The 27,189-nt window shown below is 32.5% G+C and overlaps 1 protein-coding gene across 1 annotated transcript; it reads right to left on the bottom strand.

Moving 5' to 3' along the window:
* Positions 1–7,799: 7,799 nt before the first annotated feature.
* LOC129800237 (CCAAT/enhancer-binding protein) lies at positions 7,800–13,699 on the bottom strand. The gene has a single exon (XM_055844504.1). The coding sequence runs from the start codon at positions 12,852–12,854 to the stop codon at positions 11,721–11,723; it is 1,134 nt and encodes a 377-aa protein (XP_055700479.1). The 5' UTR covers positions 12,855–13,699; the 3' UTR covers positions 7,800–11,720.
* Between the last annotated feature and the right edge of the window lie 13,490 nt (positions 13,700–27,189).

The following is a 27,189-nucleotide window of genomic DNA, read 5'->3' as shown; positions in this document are numbered from 1 at the left end:
CGAGTTTAACATGTACTTCTTCCTCCAACTGTTTAAATATTAATCCTAATTGGTACAGAAGGTTCATTATTTGAGATTCTGAACAATCTCGTTTATCGTTTATTTAATGCATCAATGAAACCCATTCTGTGCAAATATTCGCCACTTAAAAAATCTTGGCAACAAAGCAGTACAATTAACTAGTTTTCTAGAATTAAGACTTCCCATAAAAAACCCTTCTTCCTAAAAAATACTTCCATGTTTTTTTTCTAAAATTGATGACCTCATTAATAATGCACTTGATGAGGAAAAGCCATAGCCCTCAATTGGCTAACCCTCTCGATGTATATTTCTCAATTTCATTTTAGTGGTAATTGATGTTGCGACACGCAAATTATCCACTTTCAATTTAACTCCCTCTCGAAATAACTCAACCATTAAATCTATGAGACAATTCACAGGTTTGACTTTCACCCCTTGACTTTTTCCTTTTTTTTGTACAACCAATAGGATATGGTTTTCTCCCTCTTAAACTTGGCAGGAAAATTACTGAGGAAGGTGTTTCCCAATCCCAGGCAATGGAATTTTTTTTTGTCTTGAACCCTTTAACCCTAAACCGGAACACTTTCTCACCCAAAAATCACTTTCCACTTGAAATGATTCATTTTTGGTAATATGAATTAATTTCGCAATCTTATGTAAAAAGCAGTATTTTGCAATGAAATTGGTCGTTATCTGTTGAGTGCTGCAGTCATCTCTCCGTAAAGGTAAGTTTATTTGTTCGAAAGTTTAATGAAGAAGTTGGAATTTATAATTCAATTACAATTTAGTATTTTAAACCCATTTGAAAATTTGACAGCGCGATAAAACTGAAATTCTTAATGAGTCTAGAAAGAATTTAAGTTAATTTCTAATTAAATAAGATTGAAATTAATTTGTTAAGGAAGAACAAGTTAGGGGTAGGTAGGGCTACTTTGAGCTGTGGGGCTAAATTGATATACGCTTTTTCGCAAATCTCCAAATAAAACTGGACCTTACAATAATTTAAATTAGATCCACAATTGTTTTGTCTATCCAAATTACATCATGCTAAAACCCAGTTTCTTTAAGAAATATGCGAAAAAATCGTATGATAATGTGACCCGACTGCTCGAAGTAGCCCCACCTCCGCCTATTAACATTTTCTGATATTATAACTTAAATAATTAATTACTTATAAATAATTATAATATTAAATAATTAACAATATATTTTCTAATCTTTTTGTTGAAATAAATAATAAAGTATTAATTATTATAAATTAAGATGTTGAAATACAAGGTAAGTGTTAAGACGGGAGTTGATCTGCTTCTCGTCCTTCAATTAATTTTATCAGCACAAGCTTAGATTCTGTATGGGATCTTCTTACGGTCGACAATCAGAAGTGAAGTTGAAATATTTCGTAAATCTGCACCTATAAAAAATATCTTGCACTAAATAGGGTAAGTGTGCCAAATTGCGGCATAGTTGCATTCAAGCGTCAAAGTCTCAAGTGTGAAATGTAATATTTTAAATATAAATTGATTTTTTTATTCTTTCTTCTGAAAGAGTGTTGCTGGGAGCCTTGCAAAGAGTTTACCGTCTTTATTTACTCTAAAATCACTCTTAATACATTTTAAAATGAATAAAAATATAGACATAGCTTTGGTGCCCTATTTCGGCCACCTTCATTCTCATAGTTACTTGCCCTTCGGGAATTCTTCCAATATCTTATTCACGTCATCTCGTTTGTCGAAGCTACATTTTTTGTTATTCTTTTGCATTGTATGATCTTTAGAGTATATAAAATCTAAAAGTTCATGGAAATTCGAGGAACAAAAAAGGTGGCCGAAATTGCAAGCTGGCCGGAATTTGGGACACTTACCCTAAGCATTTTGATATTTATTTATTTTTTAATTTCAATTTCAAGAATGAAACGTGTAATAAAAATTAAATTCTGTTATTCGGCCTTCATAAAAAAATATAATGTGAAGACAGGACACGAGTGTTCTTCCGGAAGATTCTGTTTTTAACATAAAAATTTTAAAATTCATTTTGAAATTTAAAAATTCTAATTCTTGCTTATTTTTAGTAAGTCAAAAATTTTATTTTTTGTCTTAATTTTTTTTCATCAACGATTTATTTATAAATTATATTGATAACATTACAACATTTTTAACAATAACATTAGTGTTCAGTGTTACTACACTTTTCAACTTACATTCAAAAGTTTTTACATGAATTGTTTTTATAAAGTTTTTTGTTTAGAAAAATAATGAAGAAGAAAATTTGAAATGAAAACTTCATAAAAACTTCATCAACGTTAAGACGGCAATGGACGCTTGGGGATTCTCTTCACATTCCCATGCTATTACACAATGCTTCCAAGAGATTTTTGTCTCAAAAGCGCGTTAAAATAAATAAATAAATTAAATAAATAATATAGATAATAAAATACCTAATAAAAGAAAATAAAACATTAAGATTTTGCAGTATTTTTCTAATATTTGAAAATTATTTAATTCATTTACATTTTTTAATATTTTAGAATTTAGTTTTACAAGCTTATTTCGAAGCCAATTAGGATACGAAATTCTCTTATTTTAAAAGAGTTCGAAAGATTCGTTATAAGAATATTTCCCGAATATCGCAAGTTTTTCCTTCTTCATTTTTTGACACAAAAATTATAGTGGTGTGATTAAGTTGAGAAATCACTACGAAGTTATAATGAATAACTTATTACTCCCTCCGTTCCGATATGCTAGTACATTTTGAATGAAAAAATTTACTAGCTCGTAGGTAAAAATATTTTTTCATTGATTAATATATTGTTTTTTTCCAATACAGATTACTCTAGCTCTAGAGTTATTCTGAGTTTTTCTCGAGCTCCTCTGCAATTTTAGATATACCCACTTAATGTATCACCAACAGCATCATTAAAAACTTTTCTGTGGTGTTAGGAAAAAAATTTAATAATCCATAAAAGTGTATTTCAGACACCCGCAATCCATGTTCTTCTCCCAACATGCTGGCTCTTTTTTAGCACCACGTCCTCCCAAAGCAAAGTGAAAGTTTTTGGTGTATGAAAATTTTTCCCTTGTCTCCCGTGTGCTTACAACAAAAAAAAAAGAATTTAAATATTTGAATAATAATAGCCAAAGTGTTAATATGGCCTCACCGACTCATCAATATGCTACGCCGGAGACACTCCATAAATCTCCAACGCACTTGTATTGTCATAATTGCGTTTGCTTGTTTTTGGAATTGTTTTAGGCCAAAAACTGCAAAATTAGATACATTTTTTTTAAATCATCACTATCCAAAATCTAGCCGAAAGTCCGCAGAAAGGCAGAGAGCTGGAAAAGTGAGAATCGGTTTGAGATTAATTAGAGCGTTGCCTTTTACATAAACTTTGTACATTGGTTGATGAAGTAACTTTTCGAGTGTGCTTCGAATCCCATGCTGCATTTTCACCATATTAAATTCAGCAATACTTCAAGAATTTTGCAATTGTACCAGCCCGATTGAAAATTCATACGAAAATAGCTCTGTTTGACTGCTCCCTGAGAAAACATTACCTCTATTCCGTGAAAATTCACTCCCAACTCTATTTCTTTCTTACCAAATTCTACCATTAATTTTTTACGATAAGGTAAAAGAGCTTTCTCCCAAGTCAAATGAAGGTTGTAGAACAATTCTTGACTAGAGCGAATAGAAAAGAAAATCTTTTCTCTGACGACTACAGTCCAAACTCTTGGAAATTCGATTTCAAATGCACGAAGCGTAACAGCAAAAGCCGAAGCGAAAGTGTTGGCTTTTCATAATTCCAAAATGCCAGAACATAGTTTTAAAAATGAAAATAAAAGCCACACATTCCATTGACTCTTTTTCTGCCCATTGTCTCGTGGCTTGGTGCCCCATTCCATTTGGGACTTTTCCATTTATAAAAGATATTGAATTTTTTTCTCTTGGAAATACAATAACTTTAAACGATTGAAGAACCATTGGTTCTGGAATATTTAATTGAAAATATTTAACATTAAAAAACTACATACAAAATCACTGAAGAAGTTTCAGATGGATAAAATTAGTACAATTTAGTAAAAATATGATCATTAGATGATATTATATTATAATATCAAATTTATGACGAATTCATTCTAAAATCGGATCTAAATTGTATAATTTTTTATTTATTTATACCCATTACTTACTTAAATTAACATTAATACACGGTGTGAAAACAGTAAAATCGAAAGACTTAGATATTCTTAAATAATTTAACAAATTAGTATTAAAAGTTATAAGATAAGTAAAATTCACTTAATTATAGAGAGGTATAATAGCCATTTTTTCAACTGTCATCATGCCCCCAATTGTAATAATGTATATTTAACCAATTCCATATTTTAGAGAGCAAAATATTTATATTAACATTTTATGATACTAATTTACTAGGTATCTATGAATTATATTGAATCAGAGAACCTAAAGAGATAAAAAAGAATATTTAAAAAATAAATAATTTACCATTATTTGACTTTACTCTTCAGAGGCGACTGGGGCAAAAAGTCACAAAACGGTTTTTTTTTTTACAAGCCACCCGAGCGCCCGAGTAATTTCTAATTAGCGCAGTTTTACAGAAAATTTACCGGTCTACGATTTACTGAAAGTCATTTTCCTCTATTTTCTAAAGAAATATATTTATCGAGCCGTTTTCTAAAAGGTAATTTTCTAACCATTGTCAAAAATGCTGGGGCAAATAGTATCACAAATGGGGTAAAATTATCATATTTTGATTCGCTTTATTACGGGCTTCCGTAAATTAAAAAAAAAATTAGATGACGTATTTTCATAGGAAATTTATTTCTAAGACACCTTTGTATAACGGCGTTTTCTCTATCGGAACGAGAAAAGCGCTTTTCAAGGTATTTCCAAAAGGTTATTTTTGGCAAGAAAATTTTATTCAACCGTTATGAAAAGGCGAAATGGCGAATTGGACGAGATGAATTGTGGCTTAACTGCAGAATAAAAACGAAACAAATAAATAATAGAAAAAAGTGTTTTGTATCTTTTTTCAACTATATATTTTAGAATTTAGTAAAAATGAACAGAATTGTTATCCTCGAAAGTGTATACATTGCGTATTATTTAATTTTTTTGGCTCTTCATCACTATCGCTTTCTACAAAGCGGTGACACATGGCAATGCTGTTTCTTTTCGCCGTGAGACATCAGAAATAGTTTCGGGTTTTGTTAATTTTGTCCCATACCTTTTGTTACTTTTTACCCCAAGTGGTCATTTTTAATGAAACAGTTTCTGGAAAAAAGAATTTTTGGAAAATGCTAAAATGGAGAGCGGCTTCATATTCAAAGAATCCAAATTATTTAAGAAATATTCAACACTGCATCAATTTTGGAAAATAAGTTGGTAAAAATTCATATGGGCTGTGAGGAAAATGTTTCAAAATCAGGGCTAATAATTTCAATATTTTTTTTTTAAATTCCTTGTTATAATTCTAAGAAACTTACGACAATGAAGAAGATCTGTGGAGGCTATCTATGGAAACAAATTTAAGTCCCTATCTTTTTTATCTTGGAAGATATTTTATTATGGAGTTTTCGATTTGTGACTTCTTGCCCCACTTTCCCCTACCAATTTGAACTGATATAGCCGGATAAGAAATTTCAAAACCTTTCCAAAAAATCTAAATTTATGGAAATTGATTGAAACATAAGCTCTCAAAAGTGTTCGAACATTGAATATCAAAATTTGAAAATGTCGAATTTTCTGGTTAAAGGTATGTATGGACGAAATGTTCGTTTAGATTACCTCTAAAACATATCCGAAAATCATTGAAAAAGCTTCGATCAAAATTCAAAAAAATGGTCTTGGAGGAATTTGGATAGGAGTAGGTCAAAGTTGGAATCAAAGTTAAGAAATGACGGCACTATATCTACGGTTGTAATTTTTGACATTTTTGATCAGTTTTGGAAATTAAAAAATTTTAATTCTGGATTAAAGTAGCATTTTCTTCGTATTATTGTTTCGTGAAATATGATGTTTTATGCCCAACGCACAATAACTTTTGTTTTGTAAACATGTAAATATTTTGAAATTTCAGTGAGAGTGAATGAAATATAGATCTAGTCATCTCGTTCTCTCTCACAGGAAATTTTGAAAATTTATTTAAATTAAAAAGTTATTAGGCATTACTAAGAGAATTCTATAAAATAGTATGAAGTAGAAAGAGCTTGCTCAAAAATTTATATTTTTACAATAAAAAAATAAAGCATAGTGTTGTTCAAGCTTTTACAATATTTCAACTATCTTCAATATTGACTGTCTTAATTTAAATAGAAAGTTTTCTTTAGTGTCATAAAAATAAAATAGCTGAGTATACTCAAAAGGATAGGTAAAGATTTTCTGCATGCTAGACCTGTTGTTTTCTTTTGCTTACGGAGTTGATAATTGTTCTCAGTTTCTAATTCTTAAGCTTTTAGTTGAAAAATTCGGCCAAGTTGAACAAAAATTCACTGAAATTTTTATAAGCCATCTCCTATTTGCTAATATAAAAAGTTGAAAATTGTTATAAAAATTTACCATAAGTTATATCATTAATATAAATAAATTGATACCGATTAATTTACCGACAGCCAAAATGCCACAACTCCAAAATTCTGAAAGGATAAAAATTACGAAATCTAAAAGCCAAAAACTGGATTTTTGCTATCACAAAAATAGGCTATTATGTGTTAACTTTCATGAAATAGACTAATATTTTTTTTATTTAACATAAGATTTAGATTTCTGTTTTTGTTTTTTTCTTCTTTTAAGGCATTAAAGCTACAACTCAAAGTTCTTATGGCAGATCGCAACACACAGAAAAATTTTGACTCTAAATTTAAGAATATATAAGATCCTGGGAACTTAAATTGGACGTGAATCCCCGAGGCGTTTAAGTTTAGAAGCTCTGAGCGAAAGAAATGGGTTAGAATCCTTAGCTCTTTCAAGTTAAGAGATCGGGAACTTATGTTCAGCATTAGCTGGAAAATGAAAAATGTCTACAGATTTGCAAATTGCAACTAAAACTAAATGATCAAGGATCTAGAATTAGGGCATTGGCATTCATTGGATGGGATTTGAAATTAAATTCCTGGGTGTTTCTGTTTAAGAATTTTCCATTTTTCTGTGTGAAATTTAACAAATTTTCAAAATTTTCATAAATTTCCTGAAACATGATCAACTAATGAGGCATTTGGTGAGAAAATTTTCGTGTCATTCGCCTTTTAATGTCAGTCGGCAAATTTCTTTGGCAACAATTTTAATATTCTCTGTGTGACAATAGGTGAAAAGGGAAATTTTGGGTGTTACCTTCTGCACATTTGTCTCATTGTTGGCTCTCACCATCGTGATCTTCACGGTCACTGCAAAAATGCATAAGACGCAGATGATATTTGAACAAAACGTCGAGACAGAGTGCAAGATGCCAATTGCATTCGTCGTATTCCCTTTGCGCCAGCAAAAGAGATGGAGAATAAACTCTTGTTCTATTTTTGGGTGGATGTGAACCTACTTTTTCCTCACCATTGAGCTTTTCACGGTGGCACCGTGTGCCAAAATGCTCGAAATATGCGCATTCAGGCCTGGCCCTGCTGAAAGGGAAGCGGATGCCACATGTTGTTCCTACCGAAATTTTCTCTTTTGGTATAATGCATTTTCTGTAACAAAGTACTACAAATGTGGGAAAATGGCCAGAATACTTCTTTTTCAACTGAAGAATTTCCTTGGCAAATAAAAGATTTTTTTTTCAAGATTTTTTTCTTTATTTTTTTCTCAATTTCTCTCTTAATGTACACATTTTCTTTTCCTTTTTTATTTTTACACAATGCTTCGCACATCTTACTAAAAAAAATATTCTCTCATCCTTATAAAATAAAACATTTTTAATAAAAAAAAAGTCATAATTTTATCTTTCAATTTTCTCACTACACAAGAAAATTTGTAATTGGTAACTTAACCGTCGTGAAATATCATTCGCCAACTCCTAATTTTAGCAGGTCTATCTCCACACTTAAATAAATTGGATTTTTTTTATTACAATAATATTGCAGCCAACAGAAGTATAATATTTTTAACAATTCTCTTTATTGAAGAAAATTTTAGGGATAATTTCTTTGTTTTTGGGAAGGAAGGGATCGGTGAAAATAAATACAATTAATATATTTAACATACATTTCTCATTCCCGTTTTCTTCAACATCTGTTTAGTACATTTGTGAAAAAAAATATAAATGCAACCAATTTGTAAATAGTTAAAACTTTTCCTAGTTACATATACCTTGTTAAACCTTAATATTGTCTTAGTTGGTTTCATTAGCAATTCTCTAAAAGTTTTGCATATTGTTTTCTTTATTTACCATTTTTCTTAGTACAGCACTCAAGTGATTAAAGAGGCTTTTATTTGCATGAAAAATGTGTGATGCCTTGAGATGGCGTCAGTTCAAATTTTTCAAATTTTTGAAAATAATAGATGCAGAAATAAACCTCAGAGTTACACAAACAATTTATACCCGTGTTTTCTGGTAACTTTAGATAAATCCCAGGGGAAAAATGTTAATAATTATATTAGTTTTCATTATTTTTCTCTTTTTTCTTTAAATTATTAATGCATCGTATCACTGTCATTTTCCCCTGTGCTCTTCACAATGAAAATTTGTTATTTAGATTTTCTTCTTTTGTTTTTATTTTGGGTGTAAAAATGTACAAATGAAGGGATTTAAATAGACACGTTTGTTTATAATCATCACAATATTTTCCTCATACAATCGAAAGTATTACACATTTTCAGACCTTAACATTAGAGCAATATTACAAGTTTAGAGTTGCAAAAAATATAGTTAGGGCAGCTTCTCATGATCTCTTTATAGGGCTTAGCCCTAAAGAGTGTAAGATTGATTTACAATTAGTCTTAGCACTTGAACTAAAAAAATAATTTTAAGTTCTATTTACAGTAAAATTTCACTATATACAGATAAAGTTTTTTTCTTTTTCTTGTTTTTTAAATGGTTAAATTCTATGATCGTTTCTTGTGTGAATTTTCCTCCTAAATCATTGTTGTTTTCGTTGCGTACAAAATTCATCTAAGTAAATTATGTTTTCTCCTTAAATGCGTCACAGATGGCAGGTTTAAATCTCATTTCAATTTTTAATTTTAAAACCTCTTTACTTGATATGAGAATTAAATCTTAACCCTATGAAGCAAACTATTTGGTACATTTTGTCATTATTGCATGAAAGTTTTAAATTCATAAGCTACCACATTTCCAAGTGAAAAAATGGGGAATAAATAGGTGAATTTTCTGGAGGAAAGTCATTCGTTTTCTATACAGGAAAAACAGTTGGTAAACTTAATAAAAAAGTTGTTTGCTTAGTAGCAGACTGACCATCTAAAGTAGAGAATTATAAAAGAAAATATTGCTTTCAAGTCTTACTTTATAAATTAAACATTAAAGATTTTTGTAGCATTCGGGTGATTTCTCCGTTACAAATATCCTTATTAATTTGTACAAAGTCGCTGTATTTAAACTATTTTGTTGGATGCTTCTTATTCTTCTAAGTTTAATGGTGAAAGTGTGTCTTTAAAGATTTTGTCAGGTATTTGCAAAGGCTTCACTATGATTTAATTTGATGGAAGAAACTTGAATAATTAGCACTTTGGACCATTTTAAAAACCGGTTTGAGCCACAATTTTGATGTTGTATTTCTATTTTTAAAATTTTTGATTTTACGAATTTAGACTTAGATTTTGAGTTTCGATCTTATATACAGGAATTAGTAATAAAAGTTTAAGAGAAGTGGGATAATACATGTTCATATTGAAATAGTAAAAAAAGTTCAGTATACTTTTTCTACAATAGCAAATTTAAAAAAAGCTTATTTTCAAAATTGAATTTTGGAATAAATTTGAAATAATATTTATTTACATCGCAATTGTGACTTTGTATTTATGAATTAGCAGTTAAAATTTAGAAAAAAATATTTCAAGTAGAAATGAAATCAAAATTTCAAATAATATATACTCCCATGTTCAGAAAAATGTCGTACACTTTTCATACAAAATGTACTAGCCAACGTACGACCTTTTTCGGAATAAAGAGAGTATGTTTTAGACAATATGAGAGAAATCCGAATTAAAATAATATTCGGGAAGTGTTAATTTTACCCTGCGGTTTTGATCTGAGATTGGTGTAAATATTACACTTTTTAGGTACATTAGGTGTCAAAGTTACCATTTTTCCTGTACGTTTTACCCCTAAACAGATGTAAAATTAACATGAAAAATGTTGATATATTTTTACACTTAAAAATGTTACCATTATTATAAAAAACAAAGTTAATCGTATCCTCTCTTTTTGCTCAGTTCATATTTTTTTATTAAATTGATACTTAGAAACGGTTCTGATATTGAAAAAAATATAGATTGTTAAATTGTGATTTTTGAAAATTTTACAATATTCAACGGATGTTTAAAAAATATTTAAGAAACTGGAATTATTATGATGGATCAAGAAATCTTTCAAATTAAACAAATCTGATTCTACTTAAGGTAAAGCCAAAATCTTTTTGTTTTTAATAGATAAACCTGTAACATTAACTATGATCAAGTTTGGGTTTTGAAGATTTTATAAAATTTAAAACATTTATTTCGGATTTAGAGTTTAGTTTTATACAAGTCATAATCTTGATTTGATACAAAAATCTTAAAACTTGAGAAAAATATACATATACCAATATTTTGTAAACTTGTTTTTGAAAGGTTATATGAGTTAGATGACGGAAATAAAATTTCGTTCTCTCTATTTGTAAATTCAGAAGCAAATTTAAGAACTGATTCTTTATTTTATTTCTTCAAAGTAATCTTAGTATCACTTAAGTTTTAAGGTTTTCTAAAAATTATTATTTTTATTTAAATTATTATTTGAAGTTTTAATTATAAATTTACGAAAAAAAATCTTGATATTTTTCAATAATAGTTTAGAATTCAAAAATGAGGCAATGGCAGTAAGATCAATAGCAAATTAATCTAAATGTACGATTAACTTTAATTAATATTAAGTTCGTCAACGTCGCTTGAAGTTCCACTTGGTTACGATGAATATCTTCGGTCAATTTAATGGGTTCTTATAAATGAAATAGAAAACTCTACTTCTAAAAACCAATCTTGGATTTCAATTTTTACGTCCAAAACCAGTCCAAAATGCTTTTTTTTAATATTCAAATCTCTTCAATCTTCTTTTGTTAAGCTTTAATTTCAAACCAGTGTTTTGATATAGGATCCATTGTTTCAGTCTTTAGAATTTTTTTTTCAGTTATATTTGTAAATTTTCAACCCTGATAGTCTTCAATATCTATCGATATTTATCTTTAAAAAATACACAATTTGAACGTTAAGTTTTTGCATTTGATTTTGACTCTGAAAAATCTTAAAGAACACTATTAAACTCTATTAGGGTCTTAGATTTAAGCTACCAGTCTATGTGAAGCTTTAGCACTGGATCTTTCAAAAGACACACCCTTTTAGGATTTGTTAGATCCGGGAAAGATGGACAGGATGGGGGATGAAGAAAGTCTGTGGATCTCACTTACGAGCGACTGAGGGGATCGCGATGTCTTGCGGTCATCTTTGGCTCCTCTAGCCCACGCCATCGTTACACCCTGGATTTACATCCCGTGATCGCTCATATTTACCACACTGAGGACACTTCGGCAGATCTGATTGATCTCTGGATTGCTGTGGTTGATGAGGTGCATGTAGAGTTGCTTGTGGAGCTGAATCTCATTGGTCATCTCTTCGAGACGACGAATAAGGACTTCTTTCTCCTTGATCAGTGTTTTAACCTTCTCCTCAACTTCCCGTGATCGCACCTTTGCCTTCTCTCGACTCTTTCGTACGGCAATATTGTTCCTTTCCCGTCGTCTCCGGTACTCATCGGTTCCTTTGTCGACGTGCTTGGTGCTCTGTTTCCGGTGTGACATCATCTGTTTGTGCTTGAGGTTGGCCAGGTGGGCGGCTGAGGGCAGATGAGGTAACGCCTGATGGTGGAGCACTGTGGACGGGGTAAGGGTGGTGAAGGTATTTCCTGAGCCGTTACTCGCGTAATTAGGTGGCAGGTTGGGATAGATTGTCGTGCCATTCCCGCCATTTTGTACAGCAGGATTTGCAGCGGCTGGTCCCATGAACTGACCACCATTGGCTGCTGCCAGTTGCCTCCGGTACTCAGCCGGATCTACTGGCTCCTCCTTGATACTCGTTGTTGCATCTGACCCTACGCTGCTGTTCTCATCGCTGGAGTTGTTGGTATAGGTCGCCCCCGAGTGAACCGGTTGGGGCATGTATGCTAGGGTTGTTCTGGGGTATCCTTGGGGTGCCTGCAGTCGACTCTGCTGCAGCTGCAATGCCTTGGCGGCAGCATTAACCCCACCATTTGTCGTCCCATTTGTGGGCGTGACCATTTCCGTGAAGATCCCCATGGATTCCTGATCACGGAACTGATCGTCAATGAGATGTTGCAGATCCAGGCTGATCTCCTGGGATGTGAGCTCTTCCAAGTCACTCTGTGAGTACTGCTGCAGCATGTGCTTTTGCAGAATGCTACTTCCATTGGTCGGTTGCTGTTGCTGCTGCTGCTGCTGCAGATGATGTTGCTGATGCTTGACCAAGGTGTTGTGATTGATTGTTGATGTGTTGTTGTTGTTGGTGACATTAGCACCACTATTTGTTGCCATTGTGCTTATCTTCTTCACTTCAATTTGGACCATCGGCTGAGAATTGTCATACATCTGTGGCGATTCCATATCGAAGACACAACGTCATATTCCGGGTCAGTTAGACCCTTTAATTAAAGTCTCTATCTTCCAGATCACACCCTTTACTATATATGTTGATTTTGCACAAGACACTAAGGAACTTCACAGTTGGACTTTCCAAATTAAAAGTTCAGTGAAAAAGTCCTTTTATTGCACTTGGTACGATTAATTGCACTCCTCTCCTAAGAGTTTCGGATTTTTTTAAAAAAAAGTTTCTATTCCTATATCTTATCTTCTTACAGTTGAAGAATAAAAAAATGTCTGAAATTGCACCAATTTCTTTTTCGAACTATCACCTGTCACATTCACTTCCTTCGGACTTTTTATTAACCACTTCATCCAAATCACTTGTCTATTATCCAGGAATAATCCATTTGATTCACAAAGTCTCTCAGGTCACAACACTTCCACTGAGAATCCCTCCTTTTGAGCAGAGAAACCACTTGGTCTGAAATCTTTCACTTAATAATTCCAGAAAAAAAGTTCTAGAAACTATTTTTTTAAAGTTCAAAAAAGTTTTCTCAAGAAAATGTTTTTTAGAAAAAAAAGTCCTCAAAACATAAAATCTCAAATCCTGATTGTGTCACAGGCAAATGATGTGCCCTCGCGCTTTACTTTCATTCGACTGAAGTCTTGGATCTATGATGCAACTGGTTATATACAACCAGTCACCACACTATCCGAATGCAGTGTTTGCCCCCGAAAAAAAAAGCTCGAGCTTAAGTGGCTCCGTGGAAGCTCTCCACCTGAAACACGTCTGGGCAGTTGATATGCTGAGCACTGACTGAATTTACGATGTACGCCACTTTAGCACAAATCCCACTTCAAAATACGCTCACTAGCATAAGTTCACTAACACCACAAATTTATGAATCAATGGAAATGTATGACGTTTCGCGGACTGCGCGCGCAGCTACACACACTCGTCGACGTCACTTTCACTGCACACATTAGCGCTATTCAGCAAACATCTGTGGGTGCGACAGAGAGAACCAGAGAGCTATCGCGGAAATCCTGCCAAGAAGCATATAGACTACCTTAAGGAAGTCCTTCAGTTGGAGCTTTGGCACCGGAAAAGCTCTCTTAGTAAAATCTCTCAAGATGTACCACTCCTGATCTCGAAAGCTCCACTTCTTAATATATATACTTAAACTGATTAAAGAGATACGTATGATATTTTAAATTGAAGTACCTTCATGTATATACATATCTACATACATATACGCATGTTTATGTAAATAGTTCAATATGTGCTAATGTAAAACTTTGACGAATAAATAATTCGGATTCATACATCGTATTCTTTGTTTATCGACTTAATTAGTTTATTGATCTTACGATCAAACTGAAAATGTTCTCATAAACTGTATTTATGTTAGTACTAACAATCCTCATAATTAGTATTAATATAAAACGTTTTTTCTTAATTTCATATCTTGACTTTTGTTCTAAAAAACATCCCATAAATTTTGAATTGTTGGATAAATTTTAAGAAGTTTAAATTTTAAAATGAGATTTTTCTTCTTCACTTCTTCTTTTTTTTTTTAAAGCTTTTATAGGGACCGGATAGATTTCGCTTCAAAACATTATTTTAATTAAAAGTGTTAAATTTACTGAAACTTTTGAAAATCTAACAAACTTCAAATAAAAATGTCAAATTTATTTTAAATTGGCTTGAATTTTAAGTTTTCTAGTACACACAGAAAAATGTTGACTCTGAATTTAAGAATATATAAGATCCTGGGAACTTAAATTGGACGTGAATCCCCGAGGCGTTTAATTTTACAAGCTCGGGAGCGGAAGAAATGGGCTAGAATCCCTAGCTCTTTCAAGTTAAGAGATCGGTAACTTAAGTTCAGCATTAGCTGAAAAATGAAAAATGTCTACAGATTTGGAAATTCCAACTAAAACTAAATGATCAAGGATTTAGAATTAGGGCATTGGCATTCATTGTATGGGATTTGAAATTAAATTCTTGGGTATTTCTGTTTAAGAATTTTCCATTTTTCTGTGTGTATTGAAGATTTTGATATGACCTTGTTACGATATGCCATTATCCTTAGTTCAGGATAGCAAACCTTAAAGTTTTAAATTAAAAAATTAACTTTCTTGAAGTTTCTACATTTTAGAATTAAGTTTAATAATTTTAAATGAGTTTAATGGTGCTATTTCAACGAAAAATTTAAAGAAGAAACCTTTCTCTGGAACAACTTTTTAGCACATGACTGTTCTAAAGTACTTCTACAATTGACATTTCTTTGCGTTGATTTTTGTCATAGCTGTTGGGCGGTTTTAGAACATGGCAAGAACTGGGGAAAACAGTCTATGCTGAAACCAACACATTGAAAAGTCGATAATGTTGTACAAAAAAAAAACCTGTTCAGGAGAAAGATTTTCCAGTTTACTTTTTCATTGGAATAGTACCATAATGTATGCTCAACTTTCTTTCGTCATATTAACTTAATTCTTAACGAGTATTTTTAGTACAAGAATAGGATCGGTGCTTTAGAAGAATTTTAAAAATATCTTTTTATTTTATTATAAATAGCTTAGTTTAATATTCATTAACCCTTTAAGGATGAATGGTACACCGGTGTCCCAAAATTAAAAACTATTTTTTACGGACTATTTAGAAGAAAAAAATAACTTTCTATAGTAAAAAAAAAATTTTTTTTTGTCTTTAGGACGACGGTGTCCCATTTGTCCTTAACTCTTTCGCGTCATTAGGGTCATATATGACCCGGGGAAAAAACAATTTTTTTTGACTATTTACATTAATTGAAATCTATCGGTTTGTGCACGACATCATAATAGAAGGATGTAAGATTCTTGGCTAATTTTCTCAAGACTCCAGATATTCAGGAAAAGAAAATATTTGAGATCAAAAATCACGAATTTCGAACTTTGTGAAATGACTTTTCTTTTTCAAAAATTTTTATATTCATTTATTTTTTTCAGCAAAAAGTTCTTTAGAAATACAAAATAGAATATCCAAAGATTGTATATTGCATATTTTGATATAATAAATTACTCTCAATTTTCCAGAAAAGCGTGTAGAATTTTCCGGGTCATATATGACCCTATAGTCCCCAAGGGTAACAGTGTTTTCGTCCCAAACCTGCAGCGAAATGTAGTTGGGACATTGTTTTTCTTTGTGAAATGCAGGTGGGACATCTTGCTCCTGGACATTTCATCTTATATCTGATGAATTATAACATATTTTGCAATATTTTAGAGTATTCTGCAAGCGTCTCATATTGTGCAATTGTATTGTGTGTGAATAAATGTGTAGATAAGTTTATTTTTGCCAAATACCACTCAAAATATTGTGACAGTGACTGTTCAAGGGATTACCAGGAAGATTCCTTGAACACCAGGAGTACAGTGTTCATCAAGACAATCCAATTTGCCATGGTTTTGGCCAAATTAGTGACTTCAAGCAAAAAAAAACTCTTAAAAAGCCCGTGATATAGATTTTGAAAATGGTAAATACACTTCCCTTGAGGACAACAGGGTCATATATGACCCGGGGTTTTTCCGAGTTTTCACGCAATGGAAATTTTTTTTCCTCTCTGAACTATTATATTTGATCATAAAGCATTAGGAAAAACTCAATTTTGCATGAATTCATCTGCTGAATAAAAGTGGGACGCGAAAGAGTTAAAGGGTTATAGTTTAACCAAAACGTATTTTGAAGTACTAAAAATTTAATTTAATATAAAAACTCTTGCATTCTTGAACATGAAAGCCCATTCTACTACTGACTAAACATCAGGTGGCACTTAGTCGAGTGTAAGTACACTCAAGAGAGAGTATTTAAAATTTCTTAGTACTAAAATTTAGTACTAACAAAATACAAATACACGGAAAATTACTAAAATTTAGTTCTACGAAAAATCTTTCTAATAACCCGTTTTTGGCGGGAAAATCCATAAAATTCTAAAACTGTTTTCTCATTTTCCATCAACTGAGATTAGTAGAAAAAAAAGCATCCCACGAAAAGACGCAGAAGCTTCTTCAAAGAAGTTAATTAGATTAACTTTTCTCTGGGCTGTTTGAGCATCTACGCATTGGATGTTCCATATTGAGCCAAAAATAATGCCACGAGATGCTCTCAAAGGGCTCCACTGAGACACAAGCCAAAATGATGACCTACATTTCTTGTCGTTTTTTTTTCAACTTCCAACATCACTCTTTTTTCTCTGCTTAGAACATTTATCATCGCGCGGAAAATTTTCTCAAAAAAAAGTCTTATAACACAAATTCTCTGAATATTTTTCTTAGGACTAGATTGATTGCAATTCAGTGGCAAAAATCCATGTAAATCCATGTATCGAAATGGAGGAGGAGTATTATGGTTGAGTGCAGTTGGGAGAAGAGTCCACTTGAACATTTTTCTACCATTGAGAATTAATAAAATCATTTAGTGAAATAAATTGTATTAAATTGTAAGTTGTAAGTGGCACTCGAAAAAGAATTTTTATAGACTTACAAGTGAGGAGTGTGTGTGAAATAGACGAGGAAGAAAAATGGGTCAACTATCGTGTTGGATTAATTCACTTTTTGCCTCTTTTTCTTGACTTCTCTATATTCCAATTCCAAGTACTTTACGACTGCGTACAGTGCAACACATAGAGCCCTTTTACACTAAGAAAAAAACAACTAAATCGCGCATTTTTTTTTTCTTCAAAATATCAAGATTATTTTTTTTTCAGTGAATTTTCTGCAAATTATGCAACGAAAATTAATTACCCTTTCCATTGTGCGTGAGATTAAGTGCCACAAAAAAGACCCAATTTTATGCTCACAATTATATGTATTTTTTCTCGCTCTGCTTGGATGATAATGAAAGTGAAATTTAACCATTTCTGTTCTATTTACTCGGTCTCTGTCACTTTTTACCTCATTTACCATGACTCTTTGGCCATTTGGTGACAATTTCAGGTGATATTCAATAAAACACAAATTATATCGAGCTCCTTACTTTTGATTTCTAAATATTTAAGGACCATTTTGTGGAGATATCATATAATTTGTGAGTATTAGAAAAAATGGGACAAAACCAAATACCTTATTCAAAATCTTTGGAACTTTACAACCGTAGTAGTGGTGTAAAATAAAAAAATGTTATTCCTTAAATCTTGAATCTGTTAAAGATTAGTCAGTTTTGAGTTGTCCAAGAAAAATATTACTGCTGGAATTCAAAGAGAAAGCAGTTATATAATATTCTATTTGTATTTTCGTTGAATTCTATAAAAAGAAACTCAATCTGTTTTTATGTTCTTAATTTAATTAAATTTCAATGAGCTTCAAATATATTTTATTAAAAAAATAGAGAAGAAAACAAGGAATTATTTTTTAATTGTATGATGGAATTTAATCTTGAAATATTACTTCTGTAGAAGCAGATTCTTTATACTTAACCCAATGCACGATCCATAGGGGGAAGTGGGACACCTTCGAATTGGGCTACTTTGAAATAAGGCATTTTTCTAGTAATTTTAAAAGAAATTGAACTTTATTATAAAGTAATTCAGCCTCGCAATTGGTTTCTGTAGTTAAATTATACGATGGTAAGATCTAAGTTTCATTTAAAAATAAGTGAAAAATGCCCAATTTCAAATCATCTCCAATTCAAAGGTGCCCCACTTCTTCCTATCTTAGTTTAAATTTTCAAAATCACAGAAATATAACTCAATATTTTGAGAATCATGTTGGGAAGTTTATCTTGAAAAACTATTCATGTTTTTTTTCATTCACTTCAAATTTAATTTATTTTGCAAAAGTACGATCTGAAAAAAAAATCTTTATCACATTTGATAATTTTTTATAATTGAAGAGGATCGGTGTCAGCCAAAATCCCGAAAGCTAAAATCCCGAAAGCCAAAATCCCGAAAGCCAAAATCCCGAACGCCAAAATCCCGAAAAGGCCAAAATCCCGAAAGCCAAAATCCCGAATGTTCAAAATCCTGTTCAAGATCCTGATAAAATATATGGAGCAAAATGTTTAGAATAATTTTCCAAGACACAGATTTCCCTTTGACTCCAGCAAGCGCGGGTAGGGGGAAGTGAGGCACCTTTGAAAGTGGGGCATCTTTGAAATTGGGATTTTTCACCTATTTTTATATAAAATTGAGACTTATTGTGATATAAGGTAGCTGCACAAACAGATTGAGAAGCTAAATTATATCACGATAAGGCTCAATTTTATTTAAAAATAGGTGAAAAATCCCAATTTCAAAGGTGCCCCACCTTCAAAGGTGCCCCACTTCCCCCTACAATCGTGGGAGTAGCTATGACACTTAAGTATTCGGGATTTTGGCTTTCGGGATTTTTCCTTTCGTGATTTTGGTTTTCGGGATTTTGACCGGGACCCGAAGAGGATATTAGTTTTCATGTTACATAAGCAATATTAATTACAAAATGGAAGTAACAGTCACAATCGAACTTCCAATTAGGGCTAATACACCATAAATTAGGAAACAATTAATCAAGACATGAGCCATCGGGAAGTAAAAAAATACGAAAAATTCAATGAAGTTAACTTTTTTGGTAGCAGTTCATATAAAGCATTTTTTTTTAAGTTTTGTCGAATAAAAACTTTGATTTAGTGTTCGTGATTTTGGCTTTCCTGAAATTTGGTCTATTCGGAATTTTGGCTTATCGAGATTTTTTGATTTATTTAGGATTTTGGCTTTCAAGATTTAGACTTTTCGGGATTTTGGTTTATCTGAATTTTGGTCCATTCGGAATTTTGTTTTTTCGAAATTTCAATTCATTCAGGATTTTGGCTTTCAAAACTTTGGTTTTATGAATTTTATTTTATTCAGAATTTTGGCTATTCGGGATCTCGATTCATTCAGGATTTTGGCTTTCGAGATTTTGGTCTTTTGGCGATTTAGGCTTTGCTCAATTTTGATTCATAAGCTTTTCGTGATTTCGATTGATTCGGGATTTTGGACCTCGAGATTTTGCTCTTTTCGGGATTTTGGCTTTTCTGAATTTTGGTCCATTCCGAATTTCGACTATTCAGGGTTTCGATTCATTCGGGATATTGACTTTTCTGAATTTTGGTTAATTCAGAATTTTGACTATTCGGGATTTCGATTCATTCGGGATTTTTGCTCTGCTATTTTTTCCGGAACCCGTATTTCTATATTGTTACAAGAAATTCTAATATAAGATGATGAGGAAGTTATGTTAATCGCTAATGCAAATAACAAATTCTATTTCAATATTATTAATACTTTAGAAATTTAGGATAAAAATTATTACAAATTTGTGAAAAAACTGTAAAGGAAATATAATAAATTAATTTAATTTTCATTTTTATTTTTTGTTTTTAATTTTTATTCAATAATTATTTAAATGGATATTTATTTACTGAAATTTGAAATAACAATTTTTTTTTGTTTTTTCTAACTAAAATTGAAAACCAGTGATAATTTCTGATGTTCAGATAAACTTATGGTTGTTGAGGTTTTTTACAAGCAATTTTAAATGTTTTTATTGTTAAATTTATTTTAATTTATAATTTAAATGTTGTTTTTAAAAAAGTATTGTATGACAATAAAATCGAGTTACTGAAATTTTAATATTTATTTCAAAACGCTATATACATTAGGAAATGAGGTCCGAAAGTAGTAAAGTTTTCATTTTGATCAAAAGATCGACATTTTATAAAATATTTTATTAAAAAAATCCCTTATTGAATTTTCAATAGAAGTCTTAACCGGATTACTTGTAAAATCCGCTTTATAAAATTGTCTTCTTAATATCTCCTCCAAGATATTCCCGACAATCCGGGAGAAAATATCACATTTAATTGTCTGGTAAGCTCCGGATTGTATTGTAAAATCATCCAAAAACCCATCACTTTCTCCCTCACGAGACCTTCAGCAAGGTATTTGTATGACCACACGGAAAAGTGTTATCCCGAAGTCACGAGATTTCACTCACCTGATTCGCAAGTCCACATCATCATCGTTGGAGGTTCCAAAAATAGCCAACGGCATTACCAAACCAGTTCACTCTTGAAATTATTGGCAAATTGGTTTAGTTTTTTTTCTTGTGTGTGCCTCTGAACGATAAGATATATCTTGAAGTTTGTTTTGTCCGTCGAGAATTTCGCGTTTTTTTCGCGCGTGTCTTTCAGAGCATACCGCTTTACGTCATAAAACCGCTGTGACTCAGTGAATTCAACTGTTTTTGCCATATTTTCGACGTTATCTACCTCAATAATGACGCCCAAAAATTATTCCAATCCTCCATGATTATTATCTCCCATTGATATTAGCAAATATCCGATCAATCGAGGCAATTTATAGCCATTATTTTACATCATATTGAGAGGTTACCACGTGATGATCTATATGGCAAGTGAAATAAATTCTCCGAAGAAGAACTTATGACGACTTAAGTGCAAATACAGACCATATTTTGGTGGTTTTTTGGCATCAAAACAGACAAAAAATTGATTGCATGTCACCTTTTTCTGGCAAATGAGGCCATCACAAAATGCAAACGGAGGTTAATTTGCCGATTGATAATGTAAAATAAGCATTTTTGCCTAGAAGCACTCAGCATTTCACCTCATTTCTTTACTACTTTTCCCGCCAGTAGTGCAATGTTATTGGGTTTCCCTCCAAAATATCTCTCAACTACTCATCACTATTATTACACGAGGCAAAAGCAGCGCCTTGAGTAGCACGACCAGAGCGCCAACTACAAAGCGGTAGAGTTAAGTGCGCAAAAGGCGGAAAACTTGATTGAGAGGGTGACTCAGTGGAATTTTTTGAGCTCTTTTACGGGCGTCAATGGAGTTCTTATCTTGCAAATTAAAATCTTGAGAAAGTAATTTCAATTGATAAGGAAAATATTTTTCCATGAATCACAGGTAGGAGCGCCAACTATGGGCTAATAGTTCACCTGAAGCAGGAAAAGGAATTAGATAAGCTTTTTTTTATACAAATACAATTATTTATTATGAAATTTCTTGTTTTTTTGTTTATTTATTTAATCCTATCGTTTAAGAAAAGTTTATGATACTTCCTGCCACATTCCATTATATCGGAATCTTTAAAAAGTTCACCTGAACCTAAATCATAATCAATTTAACCTTTGGAATAAGCTAAGAAAATGCGTTTAATCTATTTTGAACCCGAACCATAATTTAGGAAATCTCTGGATTTTGTTTTTGGTTTTTAGACAACTGATTACATTCCTATTATATAAAAGTATGTTAATACATATCTTATCATGTGGTTTAAGGAAAAAATCGTTATAGAAGAAAACAAAAAGTCTAGCAATGACAATCGGAAATTATAAAATTATCTGAGTATCCCAAAAAATGTTCTTTTAAAAGATTAGAGAAATCTGTAAATAGATATTCTAGAAAATCTAGACTAATGTATTAGATTTCTTTGATTAAACTTTAAATCAGATTTATTTGCAGAGATTTTCGACAAGGTTCAATGGTTTGATAAAAACGAAAACTGAAAAATAAACCACGCCCCCATTATTCTATCTGCCAAATTAATCATTCAGGTCCTCTTGTGTGCTCGAACTTATCATCGAAACAATCTTTTTTAGCGTGTTATTTTTGAGACGTTGGAATGTCCAGTCCATTCCACGAAAATGATTGCATAATCAATGCTTCACAGCTCCTACCAAAACATTTCCGCAATATAAATTGGCATTAATTTTGACACCACCATCCATATGCATAAGCATAGAGTGGTCATCAGGCGTTACGAAAGCGATGTAATCGAATCGATGACAGCCAAAATGTCGAAGATCGGAAAACTTAATTTTCGTATGACCTTTGACTCTCAGGTAAATTCGATCCTTTTGGATGTCGACCGTTACAATACAGTAGAGTCTTCTAAATTCGAACGATCGGAGGTTATTTTTGACATTTCTCACCTCTCAAATTCGAACAATTTTTTTCAAAACTAACGAAATTTATGTGAATTTAAATTGTACTTTGAATCAAATTCCTGTACTTTCTCACAAGTCTTAGTGGTAACATACTGCCTTTTCATTTTATAAGATTATGTAAACATTCAGGAAGAATTTATAACATAACCCCACAAATGGCATTTTGAATCCAAACGTCGTCGTTCGAGTTTGACAGATTTAAATTTGAGAGATTCTACTGTATATACTATGTCAAAATTCGGATTATCGGTCTTGATTTCTTAATCTGCAATAAGTTTAGCAACGTTTCGGTCCTTGGGAAATTTGTTCAAATAAAAATTTGTCTCATCAGAAGATGATGTTCGATAACTGTTCACTAGATACTTCAACAGGTTAAGTTCCTACAGGCTTAGACTTACTATATTCATAATTCCACCTCACAAAATCCTTGGAAATCCTTGGATTTTCCTGTACAGCAAATGAAAATTTAGTACACTGAGAGAAGGTCTTCAAATAAATAAGTGTGGAAATGAGTGTTGAAATAACTCCGCCCGAAATGAGACTTGATGATACACACATTCTTTACATTGAGTGTTGAATTTAAGGTCATTTTTTTAAAATAAGTGTTGTAATAAATCGCACTAAGGCTTGGGTAAACTCCCATCTTTCTTGAGCGTATGAGTGTTGGTACAAACCTTTCTTTGAAGAGACTAACCCCAACGCTCAAGTAAGTGTTCATCGAGTATCCCATAAACACTCGTGAGTGTTGAACACTCGCCTGCCGCATAGTCACAAAATCGACGTACTCGAACTCTCAATACAGAAGTTAATTGCACTTAATAATTTTAATGTTACTACCACTGCACACGATTTTTTCGCACTAAATTCTTTTCATTTGCTACTATTATCTAATTTATTAGCAAATTTTCTCGATTTTTACCAAATTCAAGACACACTTTTTCAAGAATTTTAGGCGTCCGACTATTGTTAAGTGAAATGTCCGACGTGTCAAAAACTTTTTTATTTGGATGCAACATCGCAAACAAATCTTTCAAACATTTCACTAATCAGGTCTTTTTGACACAAAATTTTTGTTACACAACAATCCAGAGACTTAAGCAAGCCCGCTGAACCACAAAATTCAATTTTCCAAAAATATAGTACGTGCAAATTTCACGCAAAACACTCCTTAATTTTCAATCTATTTCTTCGGCACTGTCTTTTCCGAATCACAACACAATTCTCTACCGGAGGAGCCTTTCCTCCCAATTTCCACTATTATAATTATTGAAAAACACGCGAAAACTATTACAACTTTGCAAAGTAATTGCACTGTGTATTAGTGATTTGTCTGCTATTTGACAATTCCAGCAACACTGGAAATCGCTGGAAAGTTCTCACACTCGATGAGGCTTGATTTTCTCATTAGAGTGTCGGAACAAGTCTTAAGCGTAATACCAAGCCTCATATGAGGGTTGGTTGATTCGAGTGTAGGATTTTAGTTGTGATAACACTCATTTCGTGTCCTGGTAACACTCAACCTTCTCTCAGTGTAGCAATTTTTACAAAGCTGCCCCAATTATCTCAGCTGCGTACAAAATTTATCCACCTATGTATTGATTATTTAAAAGTTTAAAGGTTTAAAGTCTGAGCTGATAGCTTTGGGAAAAGCTTATTTTTCTAATTTGCCCTATACACCAATCCATGCTGGTTCTAGATAATGTTCCATTATTGGGTGTCACCGAAGACCGGAAGTTGATATCCCTCACCGTCTGACCTCTCGCCTGGTAACTTATATCAAGATCTGAGCTATATGTATAAGGCGAGATTCTCAACAATCTCACCTATTTTCTTCGTATCTGCATTTGTTGCAAACGACTAGGAGATGATGTGTCAGTTTCAATAAATACAGGTACAAAGCAAGTACTGATAGCCCAGTTACTGATCCAAGCGACAACGATATATTGCTCTCTCTCTCTCTCTCTCTTTGAGTTTAACAATAGTAAAAAGGCACAGTAATATATCGTGATAAATATAACAGAGACTTCTAAACTTTTCAGAGGTATACTTGCACACATGCTTATGCGAGAAGAAAGAAGGAATTTTCTTATCTGGCAAAAATGATGATGACGAAGTTAATAATCTTATTCGGAAAGATTACCCGAAAACATGATCAGCTGGTGAGGAATAATTCGAAAGAAGTAGTACTTGAAATCCCTCGAAAATTAGGACATACAGGAATTAGCACCCATATCTGGGCGGATAAACATAAGCAATATCAGTTGCATGTCCTTGACATTTCATTACAACATGATTTTCAAAATTCAAAAGCGTTGACTTGGTGTGCAACCATTTTCAAAATTTTGAAGCTCATCTAAAAATGTCTACTAATTTCGTCGCGTTATACAAAGCGAACACCTTATGCTCTAGTCTAGACAAACATACGACCTAAGCCGAGAGACGGCTTAACGTAATTATAATCAAAATAATGATTTAAAGAAACTCACATCAGTTTCCAACTAACTCAGCCGTTTCACGACTTAAAACGAGAGACGAATTAGTCAGAAACTGATGGAAATAAAATCTGATCATTATTTTGATATAATCACGTAAATCCGCGTCTCGGCTTAAGTCGTAAGTGTAACTAAGGCATTACGCTAATAAAAAAAATGGACGTGAGCGCTTCTCGCGGTTTTCACACGCATTTCGTTTTCCTTCCTGTCAACAATACATCGAGACTACCCTTTAAAGTGCGGTAATCGAAATATCGAAATATCAATAGGGATAAAATTGGATCGACAAGGTTCTCTGCCCCAAAATTCAACTCAAAATCGAGTTTTTACGTCCGATTTTCAAGTACTCCAATGGCTTTTGCGGTATCTGGGAGCCCTTTTTTGGGGAAATTTTACCCCAGTGTACCCCTGGGCAATGTGATGGCACCGATGGTACATATAAAGCCAGAGAAGGATCACCAATCTACAGACACTCACTGAAAAAATCACGATCTTGAATTATTCAAGATCAGAGGTCAACCACTCTAGAGGGAATATTCTTCAACCGATTTGGTTAAATTTGAATTTTTTTGAAAGGTCTTGTAAGTCCAAACCCGACTACATTTGTCGCAATCGGCAATGAATTGGGAAAGTAACAGTAATTTCCATTTTTAAAAAACTGGTTTCGCGTTTTCCGGTCTTCTGGAGCTGGACCATAAAAATCAACGGTAATGTGATATCGATTTCCGATCTTCGTTGACCGACAATTGAAAATGACATCTCGAATGAACCGCGATGACCGATGAAATGACATTTTAAAACTAATCTCTCTTTCTTTATTTCCCTCCCCCCTTTATTATTCCAGTGAGATCCTTATTAGAATGTTAATGTTTAGTAGGTAAGGCATACTGGAACAGTTTTACAGTGCCCGCTTTCTAATCCGGATCGCCGTAATCCGGGCAAGTTCTCGACGGTTACATTTAAAATTCTTTTGAGTTTATGTATGCATGCGTGTTCAGCAATGAAAATGAACTATCCTGTGATGTTTTTGTTTAATAAATGAAGTATAATAGAATAGACTTCTCCAATTATGTCTTTTCAATCTTCTTTAAAAGTTTTATTCTAATTCTATAAAAAAAAATTTGAATTATATTTTCGAGACGTTGAACAAATTCAAAAAATCCATCCGGATTACGAAGCGGACATCTGTCATTTTGTCTCCCAATCATCCGGATTACAAAGCGGGCACTGTATGTCAGAAGTGGTATACCAACGCTAAGATGACGGTGGACGCTAAAGCACAAAGCCTTCAGTACTGCCAAATTTTTTGAGCACTTTTGAAGCTTTGTTGACAAATAAATTAAATAATTTAAGTAAATAAAATTTTCAAAATTCCTGTAAATGATTAGCCTCTTCGTACTTCTCCTGTTTCCCTCATCCTACCTTATTTTTAGCTACTTTGTTGTGACGAAAGAACAAAAAAGAATGTCTACTTATACCTCTCCCTCACATATTTCCTCAGAGAATCAATGAACTTTCAGAAAATAGAGTGAATAGAGAATAAAATGAAGTCGCGAACATGCAGAAATTTCGTCGCGATTCTTATCACTTGGCAATTATCTCGGGGTTTATTCTGTGTATAAATAGAATATTGTATAATGCAGTAGGTGGACTTGGTGTACTACATAGCCATTAAGCAGGTAAATGTATGATTGATATGGAAGATTTTCCAGGGGACTCTACCTTTGCCATAAATCGTTTTACGATAAGAAGCTCATATCAATTTTGGTTAAATGTGTAAGTCAAATAGAAATCTTTCCAAAATTCATGTTCCACACTTTTTTCATGTTTTTTTTTTGCTGTTGTTTTTTTTTCGTTAAAGCTAAATGGAAACTTCTCTCTCTCTCTCTCTC

This window comes from Phlebotomus papatasi, chromosome 2, assembly GCF_024763615.1.
Source record: "Phlebotomus papatasi isolate M1 chromosome 2, Ppap_2.1, whole genome shotgun sequence".
NCBI classification, from domain to species: Eukaryota; Metazoa; Arthropoda; class Insecta; order Diptera; family Psychodidae; genus Phlebotomus; species Phlebotomus papatasi.
This window is presented reverse-complemented; position numbering and strand designations above follow the sequence as displayed.